The following is a 24,559-nucleotide window of genomic DNA, read 5'->3' as shown; positions in this document are numbered from 1 at the left end:
CGGGGGAGGGGGGGAGAGGGGATGGAGTGAGCGAGGGGGGGGGGGCTCGGAGACAGGGCGGGGCCTGGGTGTTTGGTTTTGCTGGATCAGAAAGTTGGCAACCCCTAAGGGGTGTTACTCTGGCCCCCATCCGCATTTTGGAGTCCCTGGGCCACAGTGGCTGTGTAGGAGCAGGAGGTGGAGCAAAGGCGGGTGACCTCCCTGGCGAGGGGGGCAGGCGCAGGGGGAGGGGAAACAGGCCCTGGCTGGGGCAATCCCCGCCCTAGTCCCTCCCTGCTCCGGCAGCTGCTCACACTGTCCCCGCTGTCTGGCTCTTTAAGGTCAATTTAAAACAAGACGCGCCACCTGGCGAGTTCCCAGCCAATGAAAATGGCGGATAGAGAGCTCTCGCCCCCTGTGTGCCCGCCCGCCGGGAAACCATTTCTCCCATTGGCTGAGGGAGCCGATTTTAAAAACGCTATGCACCGCCCTTAGCAACCGCATTCAGCCTGGCTCGCTGATTGGCCGCTGATTGGCCAGTCGCAGGCTGCCTCCTGCCAGGGCCGCAGTTTTCAAATCCACATTGTGCAGTAGTAGCCGCAGCTCTTGGGTGGAGGCCGGGATCGGGGCCGGGCGCTGAGAAGCCAGGTGAGCTCGGGCCGGGCGGCTTCCCATATCCGCCTATTCCCTCCCCCCCGCAGCTGGGCTGCACTTCCCCGGCCCCTGCCCGCCCTGTCCGGCCCACTCTGCAGCCCCCTGGCGTGCCAGCCCCCTCCCCACTGCCCGGGGTGCCAGCGTCCCCCCCACCTGCGCACATGCAGCCCGCGGTGCGCCTTCCCTTCGGCATGTGGCCCGGGGATGACCTGCCCCTTGTCCTTCCTGCGGCCTGCGCTTCCCCACGGCTCGCTGCTGCCCTTTCCCTGAGCATCGCCTGCGAAATCGCTGTGGGGTTGGCCGGGAGCTTCGGCAGCTGCTGATTCCTCCCTCCCGGGCCTGCAGTCCGCGGCGGGCTGACACCGAGCAGAGACTTGGGGCGGGGGGGCACAGCGGTTTATAAGGTTTCAGGGTTGATTAGAGAAGGGGAGGGGCGTGTTTCAGATTCCTTTACCCTGAGCCAAAGTTCAGTGACTCTGGGAGATGGTGCAAATTCAAATCTCTTGTGGCTGGGGGTAGCTGCATGGTGATGAGATTTGTACTGGCCTCATCTCCTTTGCTGGATGCTGCACTGACCCCGGTTGGCTCTCCTCTGATTGGATGGTTTTATCCATAATGTGACTCCAACCAGCAGCTCAGTCATCTCTGTCTATGTGGATTAGCTAACTCAGTTGTGTCTTTTGAATCTCTATTGCGTGGATATTGTAAACCAGGGGTCGGCAACCTTTCAGAAGTGCTGTGACGAGTCTTCATTTATTCACTCTAATTTAAGGTTTTGTGTGCCAGTCATACATTTTTAGAAGGTCTCTTTCTATAATATATAACTAAACTATGGTTGTATGTAAAGTAAATAAGGTTTCAGAATGTTTAAGAAGCTTCATTTAAAATTAAATTAAAATGCAGAGCCCCCTGGACTGGTGGCCAGGACCTGGGTAGTGTGAGTGCCACTGAAAATCAGCTTGAGTGTTGCCTTCGGCACCTGTGCCACAGGTTGCCTAACCGTGTTGTAAACCAAGCCAGTTGTAATGTGTATCCATTGTTCCTGTCTTACTGCAGAGCTTTGGGGAAATCCAGGTTTTTGAGCCAGGTCAGAAGGACCTGGAAAACCTAATCCCAGTTGCTAAAATGATGGCTTGTTTTCCACCAAGTGCCCTATTATTAAAGTACCTGAGACCTGTCCGAGGTGTGTTGTGCTCTGGCTCCAGGCTATAATTAACCTTGTTGATTTAAAGCACGGATTCCAGGGCTGTCTTTGGGAAGGGGGTGGAAATGAAGGGTGCTAGTGGAATGACTGCTTGATGACACTGTAAGAAAGTGTTCTCTCTGTTTGACCCCCTCCCTCAACTTAACCAGAGGACGAAAGTCCATATTTACCTTCCCACACTCTCATGACTCCCATGACTTCAGTACAGTCACACAAAGCATAGCTTGGATCCCAAGCATACTTAGTTTAAAGGGGAGGAGGGTGATGCTGACAGTCCCAAAATGTCACAGCATGGTCTGAGCCCTTAGGTGGCTCAGACCAGCCACTTAATGCAAAAACAAACATGCAAACAATGACAGGCCTGGACCATAGAGCCTTTCACATCCAAGTTGCTAGTTCACATCCAGCCTGGCAGAGAGGTGCTCAGCTGTTTTGGTGATGGGCTCATTACAGTTGCTTGGGATCTAGTTGCAGTGTCAAAATTGCTCTCATCTAGTGCCTGGCTGGGGGGAGTGTGTCTGTCCAGCTCCTGGTGAGGTGGGGGGCTCACTCACAATTCATAACAGCTGATACTAATGAGGCCTATTCTAGGTCAAGGTTGAAGTGCATTGGCTGGGGCATTGTGAGTGGGTAGCTTGCTGTGCTGTGCCGTGCCCATCTGTACCTGTTCTGTGAGTAAATGGAGACCAATCAGTCTCCAAAGCCAATAATCCAGCTCCAAAGCCATACAGACAGTTGCTTTGCCCTCCTGTCTCCCCCTCTTTTAAGGCACTGAGGCCTAGTGGATAGAGCACCCAGGAGACAGGTTCTAGTCCCAGCTCTTCCATGGGATTGCTGGGTGACCTCAGGCAAGTCAGTTCATGGCCCTGTGCCTCCATTTCTCCATCTGTAAAATGGTGGTAATGATGCTCCCCTCATGGCTCTGTGATCTATGGATGAAAATTAAGAGCTTGGTATTGGCCGATATATAGTTGCTGGGAAACGCTTTGTAACATGCTCTCTGAAAATGGCTGCTGAGCAGGAAGGGGGACCCACATATCAGGGTTCATTTGTGAAGGGGTGATGTCATAGTAGCCACTGGAGTTAATGGAAACTGTTACAGCCTAGTGCTCTCTGTAATGACTGGCTGTGGTCTGGGCTGTATATGGGAGAACAACAGTGCTGGAGGGAGCTTGTCTGGAAAGTCACTCTAGGCTGCATTCTTCCCTTGGGCTGGCAGCATGGTGTAGGTCTCCAGATTTGAACCAGAGGCTTTTCAGCTCCTGTGGGTGTGAGCTACCCCTACCCTGGTCTGTTGGTTCCTTGGAGCTACACCAGGTGTTGGGATTGGCACTGAACACACTAGGCCCTCAACATGCTGGGGTAATTTTGTTTGGCCTTCTAGCAAGAGCAGATCTCTGCATCAGACTGACTGGAAGACAGGTGAAGATGGGCTGTTCTAGCTTCTCAGAGTGCAAGCCAATGGGGCCTCTGTTTCCCAGAGGAGGGGCAGGAGAGGGTGCAAACTACAGAGAGGAACCAGACAGATACTCCAGCTGATAGGAGCAACTACAGAAACAGCCAAGGCAGGGACCTTCAGATATCCAGAGACCTTTCTGCAGTTTTGATTGGATTATTGCTCCAACCCCATTCCTCAGTCCCTTCACCTCTGCTTCTCTCCATACTACCACTCTTACCATCTTCTCCCCTGCACCCTCCTCGCCTTCCCTTTTCTTTCCATTTAATCATGGAACTAACATGCTATTAAGGCCTGGCTTGATAAAGCCCTGGCTGGGATGATTTAGTTGAGGATTGGTCCTGCTTTGAGCAGGGGGTTGGACTAAATGACCTTCTGAGGTCCCTTCCAACCCTGATATTCTATGATTTGCGGCCATCACATGATTCACTCAGCTGGTGTGTTCTATCCCTTCCCCCTGTATAGATTACAAGCTCTTTGTTCTGTTTATACGGCATCTAGCACAATGGAGCCCTGATCTTGGATGGTCTTTAGGTACATTAATAACATCTGCTTTCTCTCAGCCCTCTCTCGCACACCACTACTTCGGTCCAACCTCATTTCCAGCTGGGCCCTAACTGCCAGCCACCTGGCAGAGTGATGGGAGGGAGGAAGAAGCAGAGCAGGATAGACTGAATTCTATCTGAATTGTAACTAAATATCCTATTTTGGCGGCCAGGGAGTGAAGGTCCTACAGTGGGTCTTATATCTGGATCTTCTGCTGGACAGCTTGCTGTCGCCAGGTTGGCACTGGCCTGCTGATGTCCCATTCATCATGTCCCTCTGCAGCCAGCCAGGCCTGAGGGAGAAGTGGCTGGTTCTCTGCAGCCCTGCAGATGAGGGTCTGTAGGGGCACATGGGTGTATGCAGGGATTTTTTTGGCATGCTCCCCTCCTCTGTTACCTCCCTAATGCCTGCATCTTCTTCAGCACCTCCAATGCTCCGGATGAGTAGACTTGCCTGCAAACTGCTGCTGAAAGCCCCAGCCTTCCCCACCCGCCACTCCTGACAACCAAACCCACCTGCCAGCGTCCTTCCTGTTGCCTCAGCCCCCCTGCTACCCCATGGACAAAGGCCCAGGCCTGCTTCCCGGCCTTCAGAATGCTCCCAGTTGTTATTTCCGTGGGACCCCAGTGGCATTCAAAGAGTTAAATAGGGAGTATGCTCATCCTGGCTTGCATGCTCCTAAGCCCTAGCAGTGGTTCTTCCCCATCTCACATAAGAAGGCCCCCAGACTACCTCTGCTTCTGTGCCACTTGCCTTCCTCAAAGCAGCTTCGCACCAGTGCAGGGGCCCTGGGAAAATGCTGCCATGGAGCCATGGCAGGGCAACAGTGTAGGAACGTTACACTTCTTAAACACTAAGGGGGTAGGAATGCCGCCCCCGGATTTAGAGCGGCTGAAGTAGTTCCCACACCCCCACACTTCCGGTCAGGAGACTCACTGATAAAGCGCCGACCAGGTGCATAACACTGGAGTACGCAGTGCATAAAGCACCAATCAGGAGAGGGGGCGAGACGCTGGCTTGTGTTAGTACATGCGCATAATAGGATGATTTATGTAACCAATTATAATAAATGGACGTGGACAGCCCCGTTGGGGCGGCTCCACGGGAACAGACTGACGGACTTGGCTTCATTCATTGCAACATCTGGTGACCCCGACGTGATTCCCCCTGCTCACCGGCTGGAATAGCCTTCGATGCATCGACCCTCGCTGAAAAGCCCCGTTTCGTGAGTATGGGGGGGAAACTGTCAGCTCGGCAGAAAGTTCATGCGAAAGAGCTGCAGGTTATCATGCAACAGGCTGGCAGGCCAGCCTCCCTGGGTCAGATAGAACAGCTAATTGCTGAAATCAATCGCCAATGTCCTTGGTACCCGGATCGCGGGTCACTGTCGGTAGATGATTGGATAATGATAGGGGCGACACTGCACGCGGAGCCTAGAGCCGCGGTGCAGTGGCTCCTACTTTGGCAGCGATGTAAGGAGGCTCTGGAGACAACCGGGATTGGAGCGTCTTCCAGGGCTATCCTTCTCGCCCCCGCGCCTTCGGCCCCCCCTCCTTACCCTCGGATCTTGCCCCCCAAGCCGCCTGAGGCGGTACCCGAATGCCATGATGCATGTCCGGGTACGGATGGCTCTTCACAGCCGAATTTTCGGCTGTCCCCTTTTCAGGCAATAATACAGAGGGAAACGGAGGAGGAAAGCCTGAGCTCCAAAGAGATACGGGAGTTGTTGGCTGCCTTCCCAGTGACACATTGCCCTGGCAACGAAGAGGGGGAGGCTGAAGTAGAGATCACAGCCCCCCCTTATTCCGTTCTCCGAGAGGCGAGACGAGCAGTTACTGAGTCTGGATTGAAATCCACCTTTACCCGAGGCATGTTAGAAGGGATTGCGAACGGATATAGCATGCTCCCCCAAGATTGGAAGGATCTTTGTAGGATGCTTTTAAGCCCCGCGCAGTATGTTATTTGGGATAGTGAATTTCAACAGGAAGCATTACAACAGAGGCAGGCATTGGGGGAGGCCTATACTCCCGAGCAATTGTATGGAGCAGGACAGTTCGCCGCTATAAAAGAGCAGGCTGCGAACATCCCTCTCGTTACGCTCCAGGTTGTGGGGCACTCCACGGGAACAGACTGACGGACTTGGCTTTATTCATTGCAACACAACAGTTGCCCTAACGGGATCCTGCAGAAGCTGCCTCGTCCCGTTGCCTTTTCCCCATGACAACAGGGTGGTTCTTGTGCATTCTCCTGGGGCTTGTTGCACTGCTCCCCGATCAGAAGGTAATGGAATGGGGGTGGCCATGACCCAAGGTCCCTTGGACCGAAAGCTGTGGAGAGAGGGGCCATTGGCCTGGGGAAGCAACGGTGGCTCCAGTAGCACCTGAAAAGCCAGACCATGAGGGATGAGGCTGGTGGGGGGGAGGGAGCGGTCACTGCTCCCCAGTGTTGCCAGCACAGAATGCTCGAGGCAGCAGCAACAGTGGTTTGTTGCCCGGTGTGCTTCGCTCCAATAAACACACCAAAATGGAGAAGCAGACAAAGTTTATTTGAGCCCAAATAAGGTGCAAGGGAGACATAGCAATCTCAAATCCTGCACATAGATACAAGCCGTTTTTCCCTTCTTATACATGATTTTAGCTAAGCATTCCCATTACCCCCACACTACTCATCCCCCTTTACCCCCCCCCTCCTATTTCCCATGTAGCAAATACATTATAAAGTAGCAATTACACTAAGCAGGTTAAATCACTTTTGGCAGCAAACAATTTATCTTGTTAGTGACTTTTTCTTGACCGGTTATTTTGTTTTACTCCCTCTGATTTGTTATCTTGCCCTCCCCCCCCCTTCTTGCCAGGTGCAAGCAGGCCTCATTATTGCCTCCTGGTATCAGTGTTGCACTGATAACTAGCTGCTACACATTCCATTCTCGGTTACTGGCTTGCTAGGTCGATTAGAGTTTAACATAGGGGGCCCTCTAGGCAAGCATAGAATAACTTTGGTTCATTCAGGCCTAATACAGATGCCTGATGACACCAACAATTCCCCCCTTTGAGAATACTCAACAAACTTTTGTCTGAGTTTTCTCATACTTTGAGGACAAAAAAACAATTAAGCTCTAGGGAGCTGGGGTTATTAATGAGGGGGTATTCAGTTCCACATTCATCCTCCCCATGGACCTGGCAGGATTCGGTATGTGGGAGCCCACACCCACTCTAACCGGTCCAAATGCTTGGAAGGAGCACTGTGAATGTCCACACTTCCACCCAGAAAGTGTCCAAGTATGTCTTCATGACCACAGATCAGATGGTACTCCTGATATGTCTGTAAGGGCAGTGGGCCAAGTCTGGTGCTCAAGATCATTCCGAATGGCCATCAGCTGGTCATTCAGGAAATCCTGAATTTCTAAACATACTAGATCCCACTGCAATGCCTTCCCAGCCTCAGTGATATTTAATACCATCTCTGTTAATAACTTCTGGGTCATAGAACTAATGGTGAAAATGACATGTAACTCACCAACTCCAGCCTATACTTGGGTTAGCTGAACTTCAGAAATAAGGCTAGTGGCCCTTTCTAGTTGGCCCAATTTCTTATCATGTTCTTGGCCTTTAAGAATATTCCAAATGGCTGCTACACTATTGGCCCCAGCCTACAGGGATCTGCTCAATTTCCTCTTTTTCCAGAGGAAATAACCCAGGTTCTCTGTTGTGCTAATCTAATGGCAGCCCCTTGCGAGCAATTTGGGTATATAGAAGTGATCTGAAAACTGGATACGGGCAATGTCATTTAAAATCCAGTTAGGGAGGGCAATACATACTGAAGGATTTATCCAAAACACAGGGCGCAGCCTGTAGAATAAACCCCAAAATCCAATCAATACCACATTCCCAAACATGGGTCCCACAAGTTTCTTCCTGCCAGTGTATAATGCCTTGGTTTTCTTCACCAGGGTCAGTTCTCAATGTCCTTTCTGGTCAGGAATTCCTGGACTTTGGCAATGTCAGTAGAGTGAGTGTTTCTTCTCCTTTCCCGAAACAGTTGTAGTTCAGCATTCTTGTCCTTTTCCCCTGCTGTCCAGAAGGCACAGTAAAACTAGAAAAAGGAATAGGCTAATCATCAGTAGGAGAATTCTTCTGAGGTGGAGGGGTCTTTTTGCAGTGAGAATCCTGGGTCCAGGCAGTCAGTCTTTGGCACTTCACAGCGGTGTCGGTAGTCAGCAGGACTCAATAAGGGCCTTTCCAGCGTGGAGCCAAAGCAGTCTTTCGCTGGTGGACCTTTACATTGATCCAGTTTCCTGGTTCCAAGGAGTAGCAGGGCTGCTAGGGTCTTCGGATAGTGCTTCTTTACCTGTGAGAAAAAAACCTAACACACTTCATCAGTGCCTGGCAGATCTCATAGCCGCGTGGGCAAATTTAAGTCCCCCCCTTTTCTTGGTTGTTAGCCAAGTCTTAGCTGTGAGCAGTGTCCTTGAATGGGGCTGGCGCCTTATCCTTAGACTGAGCATGTTAGCTATTTTTTTTTCCTCAGTTAACTCGTTCTTTGTCCTTTTTTTTCTTCTTAACCTACAAAGGAAACTTTTACTTTTTACTTATACACCTTTTGTTAACAATGAACACATACACATTGCCGTTATACAGTACATTGATCTTATTAGTTAATGTATGCCACATATACCCTTCTTCTAAAATAACCTTATTACAGAGCTGTGGAACAACAAGCCAGGACAAGCACACCCACTTTGATGAGTTTATTCAATACAACCTCTAGTCCAATAGCCTCCCACTATCCCCAGCCCTCTGGCTAGAAATCTGAGGTAGCCAGAAGGATTCCATGTACAATATGGGGAGTGGGTTAACTTTTCATGACCTTGCTTCCAAAGACTGTTAGTATGCAAATTTTAATAACAATTTTCAATTAAAAGATTTGGCCAATGAAGTTTCTTTCTCTTACTTAAGGAAATGTATTAGACTTTAGTATATCACATTTTCCTGATGTATCCAAACACTTTGTATTCTAAGTTAAACAAAACAAGTATCTACATTCCAATCCAACCCTTCCACTTGATTTCAAACCGGACCATCCCATAAAAATATTAAACACAACAATTCTGGCCACGAGACAAACACCACAAGACAGAACATAGAACACAAAACATAATTTTTACTGTGCCAATAAATCATGGTATGTTGAATGCTGTTCAGCTGGCATCAGTTTTCTCTGATTACCTGAAAGACAAGAACAGAGGCCTACCCCTTCGGGGCAGTCAATCATTGCTAAAAATATACAAATACCCTTGTTGATTTCAGGCAAAACAGGGGAATTACCCCATATTTTCTTGTACCCCATAATTACATAGGCAGCCCAGGTTTCAGTGGCTTCTACCTTATCAGTTAGATAACTTGCATTAATACAGATGCTTTCTGGCTTGCTTTTTACTTTTAACTCCTGCTTTTAAACACTGAAAGAAAATATCACCACTTATAGTGCCTTAAAGCCTAATAAAATTTCAATTACATAGCACTGTATACATTCGTTAGCTAATTCAACTAAATGATTCATAGCCAAATGATTACAATTTAATAATTTCTTTGCCTGAATTTATTTACAAACATTTTAAAGACACCAAGAACTTTTCACTTTAGCATTTTTACGAAGTTCAACTGCTGTTCCCTCCAGCAACTACAGAGTTAACTTTTCACTCTGCCTTAAATCACTTACTTACTCCTTTCTTCCACTATACCCTCAAAAGTTTCCAACCTGTTTTCCAGTCTCTCTCTCTGTTGCCTGCCTGGGCCCGATCCTGCTTTTCTCGCTGAACCGTCCCTTCCATGGGCACCAACTTGTTCCACTACCAGTTTAGCTAGGAGGGTGGGCTTCTCAACTAGCCCCCACCCTTCTGGTCTTTTCCCTAAAACATTTTTACTCACAAGACTACCCGAGTCCTCCCTTTTCTCCAACTACTTTATTGCCCAGTCCCGCTACAACTGGGGGTAGATCCACATGCCACCCTTCCCAGTCAACCAGGGTGGAGAGAGGAATGCTAAACCCCTCTCCAGTTCTCAGACTTACTGCGGCTGAGAGTGGGCACACATTTAATCATACAATCCTCAACATATAACACCAACAGTACCAAACAAAGCAAACATAAAATAACAAGGGTAAAACAGATAGATGGTGTAAATTCTGCAGGGCTCCCCCATTCTCTATTGCTCATCAAACTGTGACAAATTTCTGTTACCAATCAATCCCTCATGTCAGGTGATCAGGCTGACACTGCAGGACCTTGGGGGAAGATAAAACACACCATATAACCGAATTTTAAAGCTTCATTAAAAATAATAAAACAACAATGGAGAGTGTTGGGAACGCTCCCATATCACTCAGGAAGAACATGAATGCCCCAAGCCTTAAGCCACTTTAATACTTACACATATCCAGACTGTTCACGTCTGGATATAACATTCAGAGAAGGGGAATAGGTGGACGGGAGATTATCCTGTATACAGCTTGTCCAGAATTTCCAACATGCTTTCACTCTTGGGAGGGCTGTTCTTTTACACCCTGAAATCTCCTGCGGTGTCTCTTTCAGAGATTCCAGTCCAGGTCAGCTGCCTGTGGCTTCTCCAGTTTCACCAGGCCAAGCTGAATTTCAAATTAACCCGTTCCTAGACAAATTGCTCACACTGTGTCAGAGGCTTTTGTGATTAAAAGCTCCTCTGAGATTTATGATCTTATCTAGATTGAAGGTACCTTCTAATGGGCATTGTTTAGATGGATTTTCACGCGTGTAAAGATTCCAATTCTCTAAATACCTGCAGGTTTTAGGACCATAATGTACGTACATGTAACATGCTGGGGTACCCTTAGGGGGTGAGGTGGAATGTTTAGACTGTCCCTCCCCCATTTTCCACTCACACACACAGAGAGGGTGCCCTGTCCGCGCTAGCAGCACATAAACTAAGGATCTCTCCCTACAGGGCACTCACACAGGAGAGACTAACGAGGATGACCATGACTCTCCTACACCTCCCTTCAGCAAAGAGCGTCGGCTAGTCTCTGGGAGACGGCGCCGCTTACTCTGATTGCGTCCAGTGAGATGATCAGACTGTCAGTAGCCCACACAGAAAGGAGAGGGGAGGGAAGATGGGTTCACACACTCCTAGACCCAGGCAGCTTCGTCGCCGGACTATGCCAGGCCGAGTCAGCCCACCGTGGGTCGGATCTCCTACAGATCCACTAGTTACCAGGCTTGCGTTAGAGTAGTCCTGGTCACGAGCTTTCGCTTCACAGGGTATTCTGGGCGTCTTCCGGTAACAGTCACTCACACTGGTGTACACACACACCACCCCCGCCCCCCCAAGGCCATTATTTCCTATTACCACGGTGCATCTTATCTTGCTGCACAGTCAATAAGTTCAGATTGCGTGAGCCCAACAGAGACAGACATCCCCACGGACAGTTCTCCTCCCAGTGCAGCTCTGGGGCATATGATGAGGGATTTTTACAAGAGCTCTCCATACAAACAGCTTCAGAAGCTACCCGTTCACTGACAAAACAGGAGTAATTGAAGGATCGTGTTGTAATTAAGTGATCCTTCCGGTGGCCACCTTTCCTGGCTCTCTAGCTGATATTGAGGCCAGTCAACTGTACAAAATCTTTTCAGTTTGCTTTTAGTCAATGGATCTGATTCAAACACTTTCCAATTCATCAGAATGCATTCTAAGGGTGTACACCGTGCCCTGCCTGTACTCTGTTCCTGCCCCATACCTATGGGAAGACACTGGGCGTCCCCAGATCTTAACAGGCAAACAAAAGATTAACAGCACTGGACTGTTCCTACCTTATCCATGGGACCGGTTCCTCACCGTCGCCCACAACAGCTTCTCCACTACTCGAGCGCGTTGCACCGTTGTGTCTTCCAAGGTCGGCCTGACGCGTCTCTGCCGAGGCCCCCGGTAAAGGCACCGGTGCGCGCTGGGCGTCGGCTGTGACCATCGTCCGCCGGCCATTGGAGGAGTCCGGGCAAGGCACAATTTTGCCTCGAGCCCACCCAGGGATGCCAAAACTGTTGCCAGCACAGAATACTCGAGGCAGCAGCAACAGTGGTTCGTTGCCCAGTGTGCTTCGCTCCAATAAACACACCAAGGTGGAGAAGCAGACAAAGTTTATTTGAGCCCAAATAAGGTGCAAGGGAGACATAGCAATCTCAAATCCTGCACACAGATACAAGCCGTTTTTCCCTTCTTATACATGATTTTAGCTAAGCATTCCCATCACCCCCACACTACTCATCCCCCTTTACCCCCCCTCCTATTTCCCATGTAGCAAATACATTATAAAGTAGCAATTACACTAAGCAGGTTAAATCACTTTTGGCAGCAAACAATTTATCTCGTTAGTGACTTTTTCTTGACCGGTTATTTTGTTTTACTCCCTCTGATTTGTTATCCTGCCCTCCCCCCCGCACTTCTTGCCAGGTGCAAGCAGGCCTCATTATTGCCTCCTGATATCAGTGTTGCACTGATAACTAGCTGCTACACATTCCATTCTCAGTTACTGGCTTGCTAGGTCGATTAGAGTTTAACATAGGGGGCCCTCTAGGCAAGCATAGAATAACTTTGGTTCATTCAGGCCTAATACAGATGCCTGATGACACCAACACCAGGCTGTGAGGTGAGTCACTGGGAGCTGTGGGAGGTGGTGGCTGCTGTTTGATCCCAAAGGGCTAGCCTCCGCCTGTGAGGTGGGTGCATGTATTAAAGGTTGTGTCTGAGCTGCAGCTGAGCTTCTGCTAAAGTCCCTGGAGTAGGGGCAGAGGTTTGCAGTCACTGCTCTGTGGTCTGGATGATAACAGAGGAGTATGGATAGAAAATAAACCCATGACTCCTAACGCTGCTCACTGGGTGCCATTGGGCAAATCCTTTCCCCTCCCCATGCCTCGGTTTCCCCATCCGTAAGGTACGGATAAAGGCTGTTTGCCCACCGCATGGGGGAGGCTGAGGCCTTGAGTCTGTAAAGTGCATTGAATTAATTAGTCAGCATTTTGGGGGCATCTTTTGTCTCTGTGCAGGTGTGCTTGGGCAGAGAAGATGCCAGTGCCACGCAACTCCAAGACCACAGGCAGTAAACCGCTCCGGCCTGGTAAAGCAGGAGCAGTGGAAAATGCCAGGCCTGAGAAGGTGAGTCTGTGGGGCTAGTAATTTTCTCCTGCCCCGCTGGGAGCTGGGGCTATGGATACATATGGATTGCTCATTCCGGTAGTAGCAATGGGGCCTTTGCTGGTAAAGGTGCAGGCTGGTCCCTGCAGTTGGGAGGCCACAGGAAAAGGTGGCTTCTCCCTCTTCTAAGAGTTGGGCCAAGATTGGTCCCAGCACTTCAGTCGTGTTAATGCTTTAAAGCTCTGGGCTGGCTCCTACAGAGCTGCAGTCTGGCCTGTTGCCCTTTGGGCAAGTCACGCAGCCTCAAATCCTATCTGTAAGCTGGGGTCTAGCCTGCCCCCACTTTCCCCCTCAACAGGGTTTGGTGAGGCTGATGCATCAGACTCGGCTACTGTGGCATTGGGGGGCAGACACTTCTCACAGCTGGAGCTGTGAGAATACGTGATGCTTCCAGCCCCATCTTGACTGCTTTGTTCTCCTGAAAGCTGGTATCTTCGGTGCCACGCCCCATGCTCTGGGCATGGCTGCCAAGAAAGGGTGGCGGTCCAGCATGCCATCTCAATCATCTGCTCCTTGCTCTAGGAGGAGAGTTTTCAAGCAAAGAGGTCCCCGTCCTCACCCCAGGGGGCACCCAAGAAGAGGTCAGCCTTCGGAGACATCACTAATGTAAGGACACAGCACTCCTTGTGGGGGAGCTGGATGGGCAAGGTTCCTCTCTGAGCTGAATATTTCATTTCTACCTCGTCTGCCCATCCTGTTTCCTAGTCTTGTATGGTGCCTCTCCGGAGAGGCACCATACATCTTTGCTGGGTCATGCATGGGCTGAGGGGTGGGGGACCAGGGGTCCTGATGCCTGATCCACTGCTCTGACATAATAAAGACCACGCTCCCATATATTAGTCCTTACATTCTGATCTGGGAACAAACTCTTCTCCCCCATCCCAGCCCTGTGCTCTAACCACTAGATCATGCTGATGTTAACCTTAAAATATTTTCCCTGCTAAGACTGGGCGGAATCAACATCCAGTGAAACTTCACAACTATCAATAGTCTGCAGGCAAACCAGGCAGTGAACTTGTTTGTTTAGGAGGCACTAGCTCCCTTCATTGGCTGCCCTGTATTGGACGTGCCCCTATACCTCCCCGGGGTCCCTCTAGACCAGGATCAGCAACCTTCAGCATGCAGCCCGCCAGGGTAAGCCCCCTGGCGGGCCAGGCCGGTTTGTTTACCTGCTGTGTCCGCAGGTTCGGCTGATCTCTGCTCCCACTGGCTGCAGTTCGCCGCTCCGGGCCAGTGGGGGCTGTGGGAAGCGGCGCGGGCCGAGGGATGTGTTAGCTGCCACTTCCCGCCACCCCTGTTGGCCTGGAGCAGCGATGCTGGGGAGCCTGGCCAGGCTGCCCCTCTGTGTGTCGTGCTGTGCTCCCAGCATTGCCCTCTCACTTGCCAGGCTCACAAGAACCAGGCTGGCCTGAGGAAGAAGGATGCTGCGAAGGCAGGTCTCAGGAAGGTGCAGAAGGGCACAGCTGCTCTGGGGGTCTTGAAGAACAATGAGATCAACTTGAAAAAGTGAGTAACTCTCTGTGGGTCAGCCCCGATGCAGCCCCAGCCCCGCCCGCCCCTTGCGGCTGCACTGCTCCTCGCTCTGATGGACGCGCGTTTACCCTGGTATCTGAGCCGCTGTCCCTGTGGCTAGCACCAGTACTGGCCTGCACAGTGCTGTCACTTTCCAGGCTGCAGCCCAAGGGGATCCTCTGGCAGAGGGTCAGTCTCCAAAGGCTTAATGTCTCTCTGTGCCAATGCTTCTTGGCTCTCAGGGTCTCTTGGTGGTGGAGTTGGGGGCTCTAATGGTAGGACCCTTTCCCAGCTGGGAGGGTGGGGTGTCCTCGGAGAGGCTTTTGCCATTGGGAATGTGCTCAGGTTGCCTGCTGGCGGGATCCGCGGCCATGGCGAGCGAACTCCCCTCCAGTGGGGAACTAGGAGGATAATTGAGAAAATGGAGTGGGAGAAGCTGCAGGCCAGGCCCCCAGTGTAAAATGGGGAGGGGGAGGTAGAGGGACATCCCTTCATCCTGGCTGACTGATGTACAGGGAAGAAGGGAAATCCCAGGGGATGTGGCTGCAGCTAAAGACAAATGGGAGGCTGGGATGTGGAAGGAAGGGGTGTCGTTATGTGGAAAATAGTCGAATGCCGATGGGGGCGTGCTGCCCGTGGATGCTGGGCAGTTATAATCATCTTGTCTGAAAGGAGATGGCAGACATCGGTCTGTCCTTCCTTCCTTCCTTCCTTCCTTCCTTCCTTGGTGAGAAGATACAGGATACTGGAAAAACTCCTAGGAAGAGAGATGGGGATTGCATGCCTTGGAGAGGAGACTAATACTAGGGGATATGAGGCAGGTGTACGAAGGGGGTGGTATGGAGGGGACAGATCAGGAGATCCCTTGTCCTTGTGTTAGGATGACAAGGGACTTCAATGGAATTGAAAGCCATTCCATATAAAACTGCTAAAGGAAAATGCCTTTTCCATACAATGCTTGGTTGGCCTGTGGAACTCTCTGTCACAAGATCTCATGGAGGCCAAGAGCTTAGTGGAATTCAAGGAAAGTTTGGGTGTTGATGTGGATAATGGGAACCTTCGTGGTGGTGTTAGTCAAGATAAAATATTGGCAGGGCTGTAAAGCCTCCTGCTTCAGGGTATCAGCCAGTCATTGTTCACTCAGTGGGGGATGGTGTTCTTGCCCCTGCCTCTGAAGCAGCTATTACAGGGCCCTATTGGAGAGGGGGCCCTGGGCTATAGCTATACCCTAGTCTGATGTGATCTGGTGATTTCTGGGGCACTGGATGACCAACACCCCCCTGTCCCTGAGCCCGGCCTTTTGCAGTGTCTGACCTGCTCTTGGCTGCTTCTGTTAGGTCAACAAGGAAAACGCCCCCAGCTGAGGCACCTGTTGATCCTAAACTGGTTCACAAAAATGACCCGGTGCCGGAGGAGCCAGCACCCACGCAGGTCAGTGGAATCGGGTGCTCACTGCCATGCTAGTGGCCCCTGGGAGGGCGACGGGCGGGAGCAGCACGTGGGACTCAGCTGGTATGCTGGCATTGCACTCCTTGCAGGAGGGAAGTGTCCTGGCCTCACACTGTCCCTAGAGGGCGCTCGTTCACCTCTTCCTGGGGATACCGAAGCACTGCCTGCAATTGCTGCCTCAACTGCTCACCTCAGGCTCTGTCCGTCTGCATGTGCGGAGCCACCTTGCCCCCTCCCCAGCTGCTGCTCTACACAGATGGGATCTGGCAGCTAATTTTCCCTGAATGCTGGGTTGGGGCAGGTCTGCCCCCTGCAGGCCACGTAGGCAAACTGCTACAGAAAAGTCCTGCTGGGTGAGCCGGGAGAGTAGCACGAGAGGTGTTGCAGAGCAGGATGAAGCGCAGTGACGGGGCATGCAGTGCCTTGTGTTCCAGGCTGGGGTTTGCCACATAGCTGTGGACGCTCCTCTGCTAGGTGAGAGAGGTGCGTTGGCAAAGCAGTCTGGGGCCGGCAGCCCAGTGCCTGACCAGTCATCGCTCTCAGTGCCTCATTGTCATGAGTGCTTGGGACTCGTCTCTCTGGTGTCCCAGAGGTATCCCCCAACCTTCTTGCCTTTCACGCAGGTGCCTGCCATTGAGGACATTGACAAGGAGCAGCTGGGAGACCCTTATGCCAGCGCTGAGTATGCCAAGGAGATCTTCAATTACATGAAGGAGAGAGAGGTGTGTGGCACTCGGGAAGGGCTCAAGCACAAGGATCTCAGCTTTGCCCGTCTCTCCTTCCTCCTCTGCTGGACTGGCCCAGTCTCTCCGAGCTCGCTGGCTTGATGCCCTGGAGACACCAGGCTGGCTCCCGGGGCACCAGGCACAGGAAGGAGCTAGAATGCCAGGCCGAGGCCCCTAAGGTCTGAAAGTCCCATTGTCTCCAGAGAAGAGAGTGCAGCCCCCTCCAGTGCATTTGTCTGCTGCATTTCATGGCATTGCAGATGGGGGGCTGGTACACTGGGAGGGCAGGCAGGTTGTGTCTTAGCACTTGATGCATAAAGCTTGATTTCCAAAAGCCCCCGGCTCATGTCCTGGCTGGCTTGGCTCAGCCTTTCACTCTTTCCAAGCAGGCAAACTAGCTCCAGTCATCCTGTTATGTACAGGTCTCTGCTCCCGCTGCCTGCTCCGTGCAGCCTCTCTGGAACCCAGGGCTCTCCTGGCAGGAGGCTGGCTGGTCCTGGGCAGGGTGATTGGTTCCACTTGGCTGATGGCCGCTCTGTCCATGGCAGTGAGTCTCCCTGAGAAACCCTGGGCAGGCCCTGGTGGCCATTTCCCCTCCAGCTGTGCTGCTCACTGGCCCAGCAGGAGAAGCAGGCTGGGCTCCTAGCTCACCTCTGGATGGTGAAGCCCAGTTACAGCCGCTTCCTTGCAGCGCTGTCTGTGCGGATGGCACCTTCTGGCAGCAACTGTCCTCCCAGCCACTAATCCCTGCTGGGGGCCATGGGTGGCCCCTTCCCTTGATGTAGCAGGGCTGGCTGACCACGGGAGGGATGAGCAGTTTGGGTAGGATCAACTGGGCTCTAGCGTCCAGCCCATCACAAGAGTTGGTGCCATTACAGAGACAAAACTGGGCTTGGGTGGGGGGTGGGATCCTCCTACGTCAACAGTGGGGCTGAGGGCCTGTCCCAGGGAGGCCCTGTTGTGACAGCAGCAGCTCCTGGCCATGGTGCCATGGAGAGAGCTTAGAAGCCTGCCTGCAGGAGGGCAGAGCCATGGACTCAGCCTCTCCAAGCCCTTACCCGCATGCTGCAGTGGGCGGGCTTCATTCACTAACAGCCTCTCTGCGGCTCCCTTGGCAGGAGAAGTTCTTGCTCCCAAACTACATGGAGAAGCAGTACGACATCAGCAGGGACATGAGAGCCATTCTGGTGGACTGGATGGTGGAGGTCCAGGTGCGCACCCGGGTTCCCTTGTGGTGGGGGAGAGAATGAACCGCCAGGAGAGTGCCAGCGTGTGCACCGTAGCTGTTTATTTGTTTGGAGAAAAAAAAAGAGGCAGGGGGCCCACCCTGCTGGAGGTGGGGCAGACCAGCCCTCCCTCCCCAGCAGGCTTGAGCAGAAGCCACGTGGAGGAGAGGAATCCCTCAGCCCCTGCAACGCGGCTCAGCTGCATGCAGCTGTGAGCCTAGCTTGTGGCGGGGGTGAAAGGGCTGTGAGTGGAGACGGGGGTTGAGGAAAGGGGGCTGCAGGCCAGGGGGAGGAAGCCGCTTACCGTTTTTCCACACACTCGTTGGGAGGGGCCAGTTACCTCGTGGAGATGCTGGCCCTGACTCTCCTCTGGGCGTGTCAGAAGCCAGCCCTGGAGTCTGGAGAGGAGCAGCAGCCTGGCGAGTCAGACAAGTGGAGCACCGGGGACCCCTCCTTGTGCCAAACGACTCTGATCTGTGCCTGGGCACTCGGGGTGGGCAGCCTGGGGCAAAACAGCAGACGTGACCTTCACCCCCGGGCTGGGAATGGGAAGCATTTTCCCCTGGCTGCTAAAACAAGTCCCAGCCTGCATGAGGGCAAGTCTCGGGAGCAGAGCAGGTGAGGGGCTCTGTTGCTCCTTGCCCTGAGCCTGCTGCATGGGGTGCCCGCCTGGGGAGAGCAGCTTGGGAACATAGCAAACCCTGAGTGACTGCACCCAGGGTGGGTGACACTGGCTGGCATGTGCCATTCCATCTGTCTTCCCCCGCAGGAGAACTTTGAGCTGAACCATGAGACGCTGTACCTGGCGGTGAAGCTGGTGGATCACTACCTGGTGGAGGTGGTGAGCATGAGGGACAAGCTGCAGCTCATTGGCTCCACGGCCATCCTCATCGCTTCCAAGTTTGAGGTGACCCAGCTCTGGCTTGGGCAGAGCCTGCGGGGCGTCGGGGGCAGCCTTGCTTGTAGGCAGAGGGTAACACAGGCCCAGAGGGGGACACACATGGGGCTTGCTGTGCAGTCACATTATAGCCCCCCACGCAGCTCACGTGGCTAAGGCTACAGCGCAGGGATTGACCATTGCTGCTCAAAAGGCCCCAGTGCCGGAATAGCAGTGAGGGTGCAGGGCAGGCTGGGATCGAGGGAGTGGTGGGCTGGAATTCACCCCTTGGGTCCTAGTTAGCCCTTAGGCGGGTCCTGTTGGTTAGCGTCCCACCTTTAATGCAAATCTCTGGGAGTGTGCGCTGGTGTGAACTGGGCTGTACTAGCAAAGGGGGAAAGATCAGGCAGTTGGGACATTCCAAATGCTAAAGCTGGCCCATGAACTTGGACCTTGGTGCACGTCCTATGGACCAAGTGTGTCGCAATGCTGCCACTGAGCAACTAACTTTAACAAGGGAGGAAGAGCTGCATGGATCTCTCCGCAGCACGGTGGTGTTAATGTTACACCTGACTTGGGAGCGTTGGAGCCACGACGCAGGATTAACTCAAGTTTTTGCATTTAATTTCCTAGTTGAAGGAGGAAACAGGAAGTGGGGAAAGGGAGTCCCAGGGAGAAAATGCTGCCATTGGTGACAGGGCTGATATGCTTTTTGATCCCACAAGTGCTGGTTAAAGCATTCCAATGCACTGTGCTTGGGAATGGAACCCAACTGTTCCAGGTGCTGGTAGTTTGTTGAGACACTGCCCAGAAAGGAAGAAGAATTCCACACCCCACTCTGTAGCCAAAAATCAAACCAAGCTGGAGAGATGTCCCCCTCTTCCCACCACCACCTTCTGAATATTGTGGTGGAAGTCCCCAGCCTGAAAGGTGAAAGTTTGGGCAGGTTACCCAGGTGGGGAGACTGGGGTAGGGCTGGTCAAATTTTCAAATCAAAATCTTGATTTATCAATCAATCAAATGCCCTAAAGTGATATTTCAATCCACATATACTGTTGCAGTGCCTTATGGAAATCGTTGGTGGGTTGTCTCCTGCTGGATTTTCTGCTATGGTCTAGGCTCCCTGGTTGGACTAGAATCATAGATTATTAGGGTTGGAAGGGACCTCAAGAGATCATCTAGTCCAACCCCCTGCTCAAAGCAGGACCAATCCCCAAATGGCCCCTCAAGGATTGAACTCACAACCCTGGGTTTAGCAGGCCAATGCTCAAACCACTGTGCTATCCCTCCCCCCTATGGGAGACTACATCTCCCATGATGCACTGCCTCCCCTTTCTAAGAGGGGAAACTTTGGGGCATCCTGCAAGATGTCAAGCCCATCCTATAGAGAAGAGCAGGAGCATGAGGCACCTGAACTACAACTCCCATGAGACACTACAATGGCATTTCCCAAATAAAATCTTTCCATCTTGAATTTTTGCTGAAAATAAGTTTCCCATGGAAAACTTTGATGAAAGTGAAGCGCTCTGCATCGGCCTGCCCCGTCTTCAATGAACATTTTGGCCCACCACTGAAATGCAGCCATCTCTGGAACAGAACGTGGCAGCTGTTCAACAGCAGCAATACAGAGCAGTTCCAGAGGTGTTATCTCATTTGCGACTGCAGGGCTGTCCCTGGGGGGCAGCATGGCCTCATCCAAGTTGAACTCCAGCCAGGACAATAGGGTTCACATCTCTCAAAAGGTGCCAGTGGGTTTTTAAAGAGCCAGAAGGGAAATTTAAAAAAAAAAAAAATGCATAAGGGGATTGGGAGCCAACCACTGAAAGTGAATGGGATTCATGCTCCAAGTTCACCTAGATGCTTCTGAAAATCTCACCCCCAGGGTTTTAGTTTAGCCCCTGCCAGGCAGCTCAGCACAGCACCCCCTAGGGACTAGGGCAGCACTGGCCTGGGTGTAGGTGGGGCTGACCATTCCCATGGCTATTTCCCTTTAGGAGCGCTGCCCCCCGTGTGTGGACGACTTCCTCTACATCTGTGATGATGCCTACAAGCGGGAGGAGTTGATTGCCATGGAAATGAGTATCCTCCGCATGCTGAAGTTCGACATCAACATTCCCATCCCGTATCGCTTCCTGCGGAGGTTTGCCAAGGTGGGGCCCCATTTCTGCCACTAGGGGGGATGTGGGTGGTCACAGCTAGAGGCCAGCAGGTGGACCTCGATGACACCCTCCCCCACCAGCCAGGTGGCACAATCACATTGGGCTGCTGGTGGGGAAATGAGCACGACGTGGGCATAAAGCACTCTATGAGGGGGTGATGTTGCAGGGAGAGCAAAGGCTGCTCCTTCGTTGGAAGGAAAATGCTAGCTTGTCAGAGGGGCTGTAACTAGCAAACAAGCTCTCCCTTCTCCCCATCCACCGAGTCCTATCACACCTGCCATTCCTTTCTGCACCTCAGTGCCCTGGAGGCAAGTCCCGACTCAGGGCACCGAGGGGAGCAGAGCAGGATGTTCAGTGCCAGGAGCACTAATGTCTCTTTCTCCTCCATCTGCTTGCTCTTTGGTCCATGCAGGCCTGGCTATCTCGGTCATGTGGAAGCGCTGGCTGGCTCCTCTGCCCCTGCCTAATGATGCCCCCTGCTCTGCCCGACACACCCAGAGCAAAGAGCTCTCTCCCGGCCAGGGAGGGGAATCAAGTGCTGAATTGTCTGTGGGCTCCAGAAGGGACAGGAGCATCTGGCACTCAGGGTGGGGACAAGCAGGCATCCAGGCCTGGATGCCAGAGGCTCCTCCATGGAGAGGTCTGGATCTGACTTATCCCAGCAGAGGAGTGAGACAGATGGGCTAGTCCCAGCTGCTGGGCTTGAGTGACCTGGACAGGCAGCCAGGTTGGCTCACTCAGTGACTCTCCCCTGGGGCCATGGGGTACCTGTGTTCTGGGGTGCCTTGGACCCATCCCCCTTCCTCACCCCTGTGCTGAGCACCAATGGGACCCTTACTGCAGCGAGCTGGCAGTTATCTGCTGGGTGGGACCACCTGCCTCTCCCATGGAGTCAGCCCTGGGCAGGGCTCTCCAGTGCAGACAGGGTGCTCCCCCATGACCATGCCCTGGCTCTGGGGGCAGCTAGGGGAGGCATCTCCCCTTCACCAGGTGCTCAGCAGAGAGGTCTCATCACAGTTCCTTTTTCCTCCCATGGTCCCAGTGCGCTCACGCCAGCATGGAGACGCTGACCCTGGCCCGTTTCATCTGCGAGATGACCTTGCCGGAGTATGACTATGTCCAGGAGAGCGCCTCCAAGCTAGCCGCCAGCTGCCTGCTCCTGGCGCTCAAGATGAAGAGCCTTGGTGGATGGGTGAGTGCCCTGCTCTCCTGGCCCTTCCCCATGCCTGGCTGTCCAGGTTAGCTCCACTGGCCCCGAGGGGCAGGAGGCTGCCTGGAATAGCTGCCCCTTTGGCCGCTGTCGCTGGCTCTCTAGCAGTGTTGTCTGGCTGGTTTCCCCCAGGGTCAAGTCGCCAGTCTCTGTTCGTAGGGATGGCCACTGTCCTGGAGCCGCTGGAAACGTGGCTGCGGGTGGGTTGGTCCCAGATCCTGCAGTCTTTGCAGGGAACTCCCGGCCTTGAGCTACTGATGCACTTTCAATCCTGGATGGACAGGGAAGCCCCACCCCTTCCACTTCTCCTTTGGCCCTGCCTCTAATAGCTAGCTCCACGTGAGCCTGTGAGGCCCGAGTTCCTAACCCTGCTGAGTCCCGTGTCTGCTCTCCAGCTCCCCACTTCCAGAGACTGCAGAGCCTGGGGTAGTGGCAGCTGTACTGGGCAGGCCCTGGTACCTTCAGGGAGAGTTAGAGAAGGGGGCAGCTCACCACAATCTCCAAGCCAGGCCCTCAGCAGCCTCAGGAGTGGGGTTTGCTCTGCCTTCTCATCCTCCATAACTGGCCCTGCAGGCTAGGGGAAAAGGATGTGACATTCTTGTCCAATGCTCCCTGCCTGGCAGCTGACTCTGGTGCTTGGCTGCTCTCTCCCCATCCCTGGGATCTTTGGCCATAGTGTCCCTGTTTGCAGATGGCCACCTGCACAGAGGCCATTCCTTTGGCTCCGTGTGGGGACCTGACTGGGCCTGTCTCTGCTCCTTACTCGTCACGATGAGAAGGCAAACTCAGCTGTTACCTAAATTGGGCAAGTGATCCGTGTCCTGTCTGCGCTGGAGTCTGGCCAAGCAGCCATTATGGGGTCAGGACATCCCAGGGGTCAGATCTATCCCCAGTGTCCTGGAAGAAGCAGCATGGAGGGAGTATATGTGCAATGGTGCTGGTCCAGGCTCTGAGTCCCTCTAATGTGTTGCAGAGCCCCACGCTGGAGTATTATAGCGGGTACAGCTCTCAGGAGCTCCATCCACTGGTGAAGAGGCTGAACTTCCTGCTGACCTACCAGCACGATGACAAGTTAAAGGCGGTGCGCACAAAGTACTCCCACCGGTGAGTGGACTCTCCTTGCAGCGGTGTGTCTGTGGTGTGTCTGATGGGCTGGGGCTGGGAGATGTCTTCACTGGCCAGCAGGAGGTGCTGCACTGGGCATGTCACCTGCCTGGGCAGCCTGGGGTGGGAGCTGTGAATGCCCTGCTGCCTTGGCCCCAGTGCAGTGTCAGCTTCCAAGGGACCATTGTGATCACTTCATTCTGGGCTGCGCTCTGCAGAACGTTGATCTGCAGCACAGCAAGGACTGGCTGCCCCCAGTCGCTCTGATCTTCGTCTCTTTAGAGCTAGCTGTGGCTTCAGACACCCTGGCTCTGTTGCATCGAGAACAGGGGGGAGAAACTGAGCCACCTGGGCTGGCTAGCTGCAGTCTGGCAGAGGCTGGCCCAGCAGGAGCTCGCCGTACTACGGCTAAGGGCCTGCCTGCATTCCACAATCTGTCAGTGCTCTAAGGGGTCCTTGCTGGGCTGTGGCTGCTGCAGGGGCAGTGCCAGCAAAACCACCGTGCATGCTGGAGTTATGGGTCACCCTGGTCTGGAACTTATGCCGCAGGCCTGGGGTGGCGGGTAGCACCTGAAAGGGAGAGAACCTGTAAAGGGAGAGAAATTTGCCCTTTGCTCTGCATAAAGGGGGGCCTGGAAGGCTTGTACGCTAGGAGCTTGGGTCCCATGTGCCCAGAAGGACTCCGTGGTGACTGGAGAACGTGCCAGCAGGGACAGGGCATGCGGGCAGGGTTGCTAGACTGAGCACCAAAAGCCGATTTAACGCCAATGCCTAATGAACTCTTTAGAGAAAGGAGTCCTTTGCTAATGACCACAGGCATTTGGCTGGGGCCCAGTGCCCCAGCAGACTTCCCTCAGGCTGGCTGGAGCGCCCCACCCCCCTGCCCCGGTCCTATGCTATGTGCCTCCGCTGGGTGTGCTGCACTAACAGGCCTGTGTCACCTTTTCAGAGTCTTCTTCGAAGTAGCCAAGAGTGCTCCCATGGACATGCTGAAGTTGGAGGTGGCTCTGAAGAGCTAGCACAGGGGATGGGGTGAGCAGCCCTCTTGGGGGGCTGGCAGCCCTGCCCCTGGCTCGGAGGGATGCGCGGCCCATGTGTAAATAGCCTGTATATAGAGATTTGCTTCCTTGACCCAAAGGGGTCTGTACATAGATTTTTAATGTTAAAGGGGGGAAAAAATGTAGCAAGTGTTATTGGGTGACTAAACATGAAAATAAGTCAATAAAATATTGTGTATCTG

At 53.0% G+C, this 24,559-nt stretch overlaps 1 protein-coding gene across 1 annotated transcript; it reads left to right on the top strand.

The window, feature by feature from the left end:
- The first annotated feature begins 477 nt into the window (after positions 1 to 477).
- On the top strand, positions 478 to 24,559 carry CCNB3 (cyclin B3). The gene is made up of 12 exons (XM_045029374.1): positions 478 to 627; positions 12,910 to 13,018; positions 13,580 to 13,663; positions 14,445 to 14,563; positions 15,907 to 16,000; positions 16,642 to 16,740; positions 17,862 to 17,954; positions 18,739 to 18,876; positions 20,841 to 20,996; positions 22,048 to 22,197; positions 23,189 to 23,319; positions 24,269 to 24,559. The coding sequence occupies exons 2-12, from the start codon at positions 12,929 to 12,931 to the stop codon at positions 24,336 to 24,338; spliced, it is 1,224 nt and encodes a 407-aa protein (XP_044885309.1). The 5' UTR covers positions 478 to 627; positions 12,910 to 12,928; the 3' UTR covers positions 24,339 to 24,559.

Source organism: Mauremys mutica, chromosome 9, assembly GCF_020497125.1.
Source record: "Mauremys mutica isolate MM-2020 ecotype Southern chromosome 9, ASM2049712v1, whole genome shotgun sequence".
NCBI classification, from domain to species: Eukaryota; Metazoa; Chordata; order Testudines; family Geoemydidae; genus Mauremys; species Mauremys mutica.
Note: the sequence above shows the minus strand (reverse complement) of the source record. Positions and strands in the feature narration are given on the sequence as shown.

Coding starts and splice junctions, on each gene's coding strand:
- CCNB3 (XM_045029374.1), top strand. CDS start 12,929: ATGCCAGTGCCACGCAACTCCAAGACCACAGGCAGTAAACCGCTCCGG. Junction 20,997..22,047: donor TCCTGCGGAGGTTTGCCAAG/GTGGGGCCCCAT, acceptor CCATGGTCCCAG/TGCGCTCACGCCAGCATGGA. Junction 23,320..24,268: donor CGCACAAAGTACTCCCACCG/GTGAGTGGACTC, acceptor TCACCTTTTCAG/AGTCTTCTTCGAAGTAGCCA.